The following is a 10,000-nucleotide window of genomic DNA, read 5'->3' as shown; positions in this document are numbered from 1 at the left end:
AGTGTTTTGGTACTGGAACGATGCCCATGGGTCTGCTCATCGGCTCGCAGATATACACGTATTCAGATCAAAACACTCACATAATATCACACACACATGAACACGCACACACACTCACACACTCACACACGCACACACACACACACACACACACACACACACACACACACACACACACACACACACACACACACACACACACACACACACACACACACACACACACAAAACCCTAATCCGTACAACTAAAAAGTGGGTCGCATGTAGCCTCCATTCGAGCCATCTCAGCGCAGCAATATTGCAAAGAGCTAAATCGCTGTGGCATTATACTTAGTATTTCGCCGTTTTCTGTTGACACATAAGTTCGTCTCTGTCAAAACAAATTGTTCGCGAACAAAACAAATCAACTTATTTCTGCAACTGGACATGGTATGTTTTTTGTCTCATTCTCAGCACATCTCATTGGCAGTCGTTGGAACGATCGCAGCAACGCCGTCAAACTTGACAGACTCTCTCCATTGATAGCAATACTGAGTGTCAAGATATGAGAGAGTGCCTCGTGAATATTCAATCACAAGGTCACATTGTGTGTAGGTCTGGAAACGACGTTGCGAGGTGTGTGATGTGCTCACCTTAACAAATTGATAAATAATATTCCCACCGATGTAAATGGTCAGTTTTCCTTATCAGGAGAGGAATACTCCTATTTATTCCAAGTGTCACAATTAAGGTTTTAAGAACGTCCCTAGTTTAAGTACAGGTAAGTGGTGGTGGTGGGGGGGAGGTGGTGCAAGTGATGTTAAAGTGTCTGGGGATGGAAAGTGGGGGGGGGGGGGAGGTAGATGCAATCCCCGAAAGGTTAAGAGTCAGTGTTGTAAGTTCTAATACTTTTATTGTCTTTCGGACTTTGTTACTTTGATTTTAAATTCATAGCGATTACCTCTTCATTTCGGTATACAGAAAGACTCCGATGTATATTTGTGAGATGTTTCTTTGTTTCTGTAAAATGATAGGATGAGAATGATACGTTATTTCAATACTTTATCGTGTTACTGTCTAAAATACCGATAGAGACATCGCAAGAACATTGGAGCTACACTACTCATGCGATTATAACAATGGAATGATATTGATTAAGCAATTAGGTAAAGCAAGCATTGCTGGCAAAAGTGATCTCAATCCTATACACCCATCTCGGTTAGTATCCAAATTATAGGCGTAATATTTGAAAAATTGCTCTCTCTCTCTCTCTCTCTCTGAATATATATATTTTTTTATCCTTTAACATCCTTTTAAATTATTTCACCTTTTTATTATTATTATTCATAGGAAAACATGAGACCAGGTGAGAGGCGGGTGCGAGGCGGTCGGAACTCCGTCGACATTTGCATTTACATTTGTGAACTTGTTTGCCCTGATGTCATGAAGCTTTTGCATTTCCATTTTTTTCATTACGTAGAGCGCCTGCCCCAAGGGATGGCTTTATATCATTTTGTGTCAGGGTTGGGGGTGGGGTGTTAGGAGGAAGGGGGTGTTAGGGAGGGGGGGCGGAGTGAGGAGGGATGGAGGGAGATAGGGAGAAAGGAATTGGAGATATCTAAGGGTAGGAGATGTTAGTTGGGTTTGAGGAATGGAGAGAGATATGGGCAACGGGGTAGGGTGGGGAGGTAAGGGATGGAGGGAAATAGAGAGAAAGGGATGAGTGAAGAGGATGTTAGTGGGGATTGAGGGAGGGATAGGGATAGATAAGGATGGAGGATGGAGGGAAGGAGAGGTCAGGTTCGAGCACTAGAAGAGTCGAAATTCAACTGCATGTGATAACCGTGGCGGAGGTAAGCGGCGATGGGAGGGTAATGCCACCCGTAGTTATTAACCAAGAGTAATGTAATAACTAAGGGCGACAAAGAGCTCATATTAAAAGGTTATGAGGCCTCGGCGTTATCTTCATTGTTCTTCCAGTCCATTGGAAAATCATTTCTAGTGAGTTATTGCAAAACTTGAAATGCGCTGAATATTTCCACCGGCGTCGAAATCGATAAGGATTGAATTCAGATTACGGGGACCGTTTTTCTATTTTTTCTGTCATTTTTTTTATTGAGTATGCAATAATCCTCTTGATATCCGATTCAATTCAGATTTTTTGTTTGTTTGAATTTAGACAGACAGATTGATAGGCATTGGTAGAAATATGAATACATTGACTGATAAAAAATGACAGATATTTTTCACTTTGGACAGAAAGAGAAAAAAAGGCAACATCAGAAGCATTTATAGGATGATGCTGAATTGAACTGAATTAAATAGTCTCACGAATATGAAACAATGTCCAAAATCTGGAAATAAGGACAAATTTACAATATAAACGGAATTATATTTCTCAGTTTTACAGGTTCAGAATAGATGTGGAGAGAGAGAGAGAGAGAGAGAGAGAGAGAGAGAGAGAGAGAGAGAGAGAGGGGGGGGGGGTGGCATGTATGATACAGTGCTACCACGTAAGATGAAGAACGCGATGCTACATCCCACAAGAAAATAATTAGAAGTAAAGATCACTCTCACATAACACAAAATGAGAGAAAAAGAGAAGAAAGACAGACAGGAAATGACGTTTCTGTCAGAGTAATAAATAAGTACAAAAGGTTTCCGAAGAAAAAATCAGGTCATTGATGCCAAAAAATAAACCCATAGGCCTAACTTGAGGCAACTAAATAACTCTGCTTTAAAGCTACTTTGATCGTACAAATGACTCTCGAGTTTGCCTGCGGTCGAAGTCCCTTGGATCATGCATCTGAAAGAAGTGAAGTGGGTCTGAGGCTTTCTGGAAGGTGCTTGGGACACAGAAAAGAATAAGCGTGTGTAATTTTTACATCAAAAGAGGGAGTGCGTGTGATTGTAGAGGGAAGAAATGTGAATAGCTCTAAGACTTTGAGTACACTTCCGGTACTACTTTCATGCTTCTCTCTCTCTCTCCCTCTCTCTCTCTCTCTTTCTTTCTCCTTCTCCTCCATCTCTCTTACTTTCCTTAGTAACTACTTCTAATGAGGACAATGGAAATCTTATCAACAAGGTGTATCAATTTTTTTGTTCAAAATGTTGTATAAGGAAGTAACCAGATATATCCGTTCTTGGAAATCATAATAGAAATTGTTGGTACAAAATTATCTGAAAAATTTCTTATCCGTAAGAATATTATCAACTGGACAAACCACCCTTAGCAGAAAAAAAACACATAAAAAAGGTAGAAAAAAATCTAAAAATCGAATCGAAAACATATTTTCAAAGGATCTGAAACCATTTCCCTAGCATACCAACCGGCTCTCTGAAACGGATTATTGATAAATGGGTCGATACCGGTTGAGTAGAGGTGGGATTACGTCCCTTGAACCGAGAATTCTCAAGGTCCGCGCGAGACGAGCTGAGCGGTTTTGATAGATTGGGGCACTGGGTCGGAATTTCTTCTTCGCCGTTTCTTCTAGCTGCTTCGACAATGCAAGACAACTGGATGGAAGAAGTTTGGGTTCCCCATTTCGAGAAATTAGATTGGGAATGTATTGATTGAATATCACTTCTGTCCGAGTGTGTTTGAGTAGATTTTTTTCTTCTCATATATATGCAGAGCCTGTTTTCCGTTTGTTTGTTTTGTTTTTTGTTACGAATGTGTCATAGGATCTTTTCACTATTCTTATTTCTTATCGTGGGAAAGTGTCCAAATAATTCCCAGTGTTTGTTTCAGGTGCCCAAATGGCGCCTTGTGTGATGCTTATAAGGAAAAAGGTCAATTTTATGTACAAAGCTCCCTTGTCGCAGGAAACATAAAATGTGTTTGTATTATACTGAAGGACATCTTGGTACTTCGACGAAGGAAAACACAGCATGTGATGGTATGAAGAGAGAGAGAAAGAAAGAAAGAAAGAAAGAAAGGGAAAGAAAGAAATGGGACGGTTGAGACGGAAAGGGGCGACAGACATAGAATAATGATAATAGCAAAGGGAAAAAATTCTTAGTATACTCTGAAATTAGTTGGCTTCAGCCGCCATTATGTCCTATTCCCTCTCGACACATTCTTCAAACATCAGCATTGACATTGGCGTTTTCAGATCACTCCGATTACTAGTGTCTTAGAAATAATAGATCCCTGAGAGGATTGATAATTCTTCGCTTGAGCCATTGAGTCAATGTCTTTTGCTGATTGGCCGAATTCGTGGCAGTCTTTCGTTTGCTCATGTGATTATGACCCAGCTGCAACCTGCAAATTCGATTCTAAAAGTATTCCCTAAGAGGTTGCTCAGAACCATGACTTGTCTTCTCCCTCTTGGTCTCTTCTCTTCTCTCTCTTTTTCTGCTCACTCTTTCTCTTTTGTTTTTTTTTATGTATGCGTATGCGATATTTTTCATGCGATTTGAAACCATTTAAATTGTGCTGGTGTGGGAGATGGTAGAGAGAAAGGGGAGGCATAGTGAGAGACAGAGAGTGTGAGTGTGATTGAGAGTGAGACTGAGAGTGAGTCAGTGAGTGTGTGAGTGTGAGTGACTGAGTGAGAGAGAGAGATATATAGGGATATATATATATATATATATATATATATATATATATATATATATATATGTAGAGAGAGAGAGAAATCAGTTGAGTATCATTTCCGTATCCGCATTCTTTCGATTGTATCCTTAATCTTCACACATCGAAGAAACTTCCGATAGATGTATAGGAGAGGTATTTCATTTCTTCCTAAATCACTAAGCTTGTTTGATTATATATTTAATTTGTTTCCTATAAATCTGGCACAGACGTCTCCGGCTATATGAATGGCAGCTAATATTCAGGGTCGAGTGAAATAGTATAAAAACAGTTACAAACCAATTTATCCGATCCGGGATAACAACGTTTTAACCAACGATGGGAATTTTCTAGTGCGGATGATTTATATGACTTATAGGATTTTATTTTTTACATACACACACTCGCACATGTGTACATATATGCAAAAAGTCATAAATAGTTTTCTGCAGAATAAAACATTTATGTTTACACGTGTATATACGTATATATAAATGTACACACACACACACATATATATGTATATATGTATATATATGTATATATATGTATATGTATGTATATATATACATACATACATATATATAATATATATATATGTACATATATATACATATATATACATACATATACATATATATACATACATATGTATATATATACATACATACATACACACACACAGATATATATATATATGTATATGTATATATATTTATATTTATTTACACTTATATACATAGAAACACACACAATCACAAACACAAACACAAACATAAACACACACACACATATATACATATGTATATATGTATATATATATATATATATACATATATATATATATATATATATATATATATATATATATATATATACATATATTAAAATGGACATTTCTAAAGTAGGTACTCGGAACTGCGTTTCGAGAACGGTTCGAGTCCCAGACTTTACAGTGATCACACTCTTGACAGACACTAGTGGGAACGCGGCAAACTTCTGTGACTGCTCCATTGCGATCTCTGAGCCAAGAAGTTCGTCCGTTATTCATTTGCAAAGGAAATTGGCTTGAGTAACTGCTGGAGGGTTGGTTAAGATTACCATTTGGGGTACATACTATATATGGTGATGCATACATGTACACATTTACACACACACACACACACACACACACACACACACACACACACACACACACACACACACACACACACACACACACACACACACACGTACACACAAAAAAAATATATATGTAAATATATATATATATACATATATATGTATATATATATATGTATATATATATATACATATATATATATATATATATATATATATATATATATATATGTACACGTAAGGTATATGAAAGCTAGAAGTACCGTGTATTAACGTCTTCCCTTTTCATAAGAATTGTATTGTGGAAAATTATTACGGCAAAAACAGTATATTACACAATGAGACACTATGATCAAGAGTAATTGCCATTGTTGTTTTTTCTGTATTTGTTTTTAAGATTATTATTATTTTTTTTTTTATTAAAATTATCGGAACAACTTTGTTTCGGGAAATCGGCTTTCAAGGCATTTCATGCAAATTTAAATTCCTTCCTTTATAGATATGAATTCTTTTCTTGGCTCTAGGGGTACATAAAAAACTAGTCTTCTATAAAATGCCACACGCAACTCGGTGTATACACTTTTTCTATATCTGTTGATTACGATGGAATAACCATTTTTCGGAGGAAAAAAATCGAAATTCAGAGGGGGGGTGTTAAAAATTCTTCTTCAGTTGTCAAAAACGCATATAACTCAAAGCCTCCAAAAACTAGGAATTTTGGCCTAAACCAGACTGTTCGGAAGACACATGATAATAAACAAAATGACGAGATCAGTTGGAGGAAATAAAACCAGCATTTATTGATTAAAGCAGTACGAGGGAGAGGGAAAGGAAAACGGTTTTATCACGACAGTCACGTAGGTCAGCCCTGTCCTTGCGGATATGGACATCAAGTGACGGAAGTTGTTCCCTGATGACTCGACGCGGGGTGGGCGAAAGATGCGGGGTGGACGTGCGTGAGTGTGCGTCAGTGGCTGTAATTCCGTGCGTGCGTGTCGACTGGCTCTGCGCTATCGACGCAGAGTAGAAAGCACTCGATGATGCCCTGTGTTCATCTCCCTCAGAGCGCTAAGATTTTACCGATCGGCAAGAGAAACCGGCGGGGATGTTAAAGCGATAATACAGATAAATCGTAAATGCAATCAAGCCCGACGAAATCACGAAAGAATAATGAGGGATCGATACATCTCTCACGCGACACAAAACGACCGTTTGTCTTAGATATTTATTGAAACATCCTTTCGGCCATTAGAAACACATAACGACCTTCTCCCCAGCCAATATATCACAAAATCGGGAGACCAAGTGAGAAGTTTTACCTTCTCCCGCAGGCAATGATCGAGAGGGCAGCGCTGTGTAACACGAGGGGGAGAGAAAAGGAAAAAAGAGGGAAAAAGCGAGAGTGGGCGTGAATTAAAGGGACTAGGTGACAGGAACAGATGGAGAGGGAGGGAAGTTAGTGAGATAGAATATAATAAAGGTACAAACACACATGCACGCAGGCACACACACACACACACACACACACACACACACACACACACACACACACACACACACACACACACACACACACACACACACACACACACACACACACACACACACACACACACACACACACACACACACACACACACACACACACATTCACACAAGAAGAGAATGCTGAGCTCATATTAATTTACATTCAATGTTAGTAAAAATAGACATCAATTAACTGAGCAAATTTGTATGTGAAATAACAGTTTAATACTTTTTCAGCTGTAATATTCTTCGTGTGACTTTATTCTTGTTGATTTAGACAGGAAATGAGTCATACGTATTTAGCTGTATAATCATCGAAACCATTGACCTCTGTTAAACAGGGCAAATAAATAAATATATATATATATATATATATATATATATATATATATGTGTGTGTGTGTGTGTGTGTGTGTGTGTGTGTGTGTATGTATGTATGTATGTATGTATATAGACACACACACACACACACACACACACATCAAAATTGCCTCTCTTGCTAAATAATTGCACCTATGTATAGATGTACTGCTACCCATACACGTTACAGTGTGAATATAATTATCCTCATTTGACATGTTCTCCTCTACAACATCTCTTTAATCGCAGGTACGTGGGGAATCTTGACGCGGGAGCGAGTGAAGAACTTCTCATGGCAGTCTTCAGCCACATCGGGCCGGTGCGGAGTGTTAAGTTAATCCACGAGGTAAGTACGATCCTCCAGCACTTGGCGTGTCGTCTGCTGCTGTGTTTACATGTGTCCCTCGGCATGGCGCGGGGCAAGGTGATGCTCTTGTTTCTAATTTATTTGATTGAAGGGTGTACTTTTTTGTATTAGTTTTGAGCTGTTTGTGTATTTTTGGAAGTGTGGTGTGTTGTTTTAATGTTGAGTATATTACGATATTTTTTTCCCTTTCTTAAGTACTTTAAGAAGTAGGATGATTGATGTTGGGCTATAACGCAGCTCCGATTATCCATCCATTTACCTTGCCCGTAGCGCCATGCCTTGCCCATCTCTTTTCGAGTTTGGCGTTTAAATCAGCACAGTTTTACCTGTCTTGTATCGCCTATTGATAAAAGAAAAAAAAAAAAGAATACAAAGAAAGATGAGCTTCATGTCCCTTTGTCAAATGAGTGTTGGCGAGAACCTCTGGAGGCGACGGAAGGTAAGTGGCTCCTCTGTCTATTGCTGTCCATCTTCTTTCATTTGTTGTTCACCAAAAAGAAAAGAAAAAAAAGATTTTATTTTGATTTTATATTTTATATATTTTATATATTTTACATAGATCCATAGTATATTATGTGTGGTAGAAACGTTGTGATGATAAAACACTTGACTACTGTACAAAAAAAAAAAAAAAAAAAAAAAACTTTTGAAGAGGAAAACACATGTTATTCGCGGAGATGTTTATTTTTTATTCTTTATAATCGAAGGAAAATTTTAGTTCGTTGCCGGTATCGTTCGATGAAATACATTACTCCTTTAATGTATACAACATAGCCATATCTATAGTTTTGGTATAAACGACACAATAGTTATGTTGACACGCTTGTTGTTAATTCAACTGTGTGTTTTGCTGTGTGAAAACAATTACACGTATTTACGTAATTTTGTGTTATCACTTTCAACACAGTATACATGCACAATTCATTATTCTTTTTGTTTTACAGTTATCGATGCGTTAACGGTAAAACAGCAAAACATTACATTTTCGACGTTACAGCGAACATATACAAAACAGGAGAGAAAAAAAATTGTAAGAGGGAAACACAAACAAACAAACAAACAAAGCAAGTAAGAGTGAAGGTGTAGATTGCTGTGATAATCTAGGAAAACGAGAGGCTATTGACAAAATACGTGAAACAAAAATCATGCTTTATGTTAATGATGAAGCAAATACAATATCATACATTTAATAAAGGATGTGAACTGCACATTTGACTGAACATGTCCATGTTCACAAGCACATACACATACATACGCTGACACACACACACACACACACACACACACACACACACACACACACACACACACTCTCAAACTCATACACACAATCCCAAGCACACTCGCACATAAGCACACAAGCCTCAAACAAAATCAAAATGCCATAGACTAGAAATACCATTAAAGTTAATCAGTTCACAATTCGATATTAAGGAAGTTAATATATATGTATATACTCGTACTCAAGAAAGAAATATCATTATCATTATTATGATTATCAGCATCGCCAATATCATTATTATCATTATTGTGATGATTATCATTGTCGCAATTATTCAGATTTTTATTTAGATTATTCATTTCGATGTTATTTTGGTTATTATTATTGTTGCAATTATTATTATTGTTACAATTGTGTTTATTGTTTTCCCCATTAATTCAGATGTCATTATTGCAGTTATTATAATTAGTAAAAGTAGCAGTAGTAAGTGTTATTTTTGTTAGTGATATTCGTAGAATTAAGAACAGCGTTAGTTGAATTATTAGAATGTTTTGATATTAGCTATTAACATTGCTTTACAACTTTAGTTATTATCACTGCCCTTATTAATGTGATAATGTTATCAAAATAATTTCATATTATTGATATTATGTTTATTGTCATTATAGTTATTATCGTTCGTATTGTTAACACTACTATTATTGTTATCGCTATAATTAGTACATATATTTTATTGATATTGCTATCATTACTTTTATCATTATCATTATTATTATCAATATAATTTTCCTTATTGATATTACGGTTATCTTTATCCTTATCATTATCACTAGCGTTATCATTATTA

The 10,000-nt window shown here is 36.8% G+C and overlaps 1 protein-coding gene across 1 annotated transcript in view; it reads left to right on the top strand.

Moving 5' to 3' along the window:
- LOC122256595 (uncharacterized) overlaps window positions 1–10,000 on the top strand; it is a 1,026,286-nt gene that overhangs the window by 350,803 nt on the left and 665,483 nt on the right. Inside the window, exon 2 of the mRNA XM_086547984.1 lies at window positions 7,814–7,910. Within this exon, the coding sequence (XP_086404110.1) occupies window positions 7,814–7,910 (97 nt within the window). The remainder of the gene's footprint in view (window positions 1–7,813; window positions 7,911–10,000) is intronic.

Source organism: Penaeus japonicus, unplaced genomic scaffold (genome assembly GCF_977035675.1).
Source record: "Penaeus japonicus unplaced genomic scaffold, GWHDUDI00000001_assembly GWHDUDI00000020, whole genome shotgun sequence".
In the NCBI taxonomy this organism is placed as follows: domain Eukaryota; kingdom Metazoa; phylum Arthropoda; class Malacostraca; order Decapoda; family Penaeidae; genus Penaeus; species Penaeus japonicus.
Note: the sequence above shows the minus strand (reverse complement) of the source record. Positions and strands in the feature narration are given on the sequence as shown.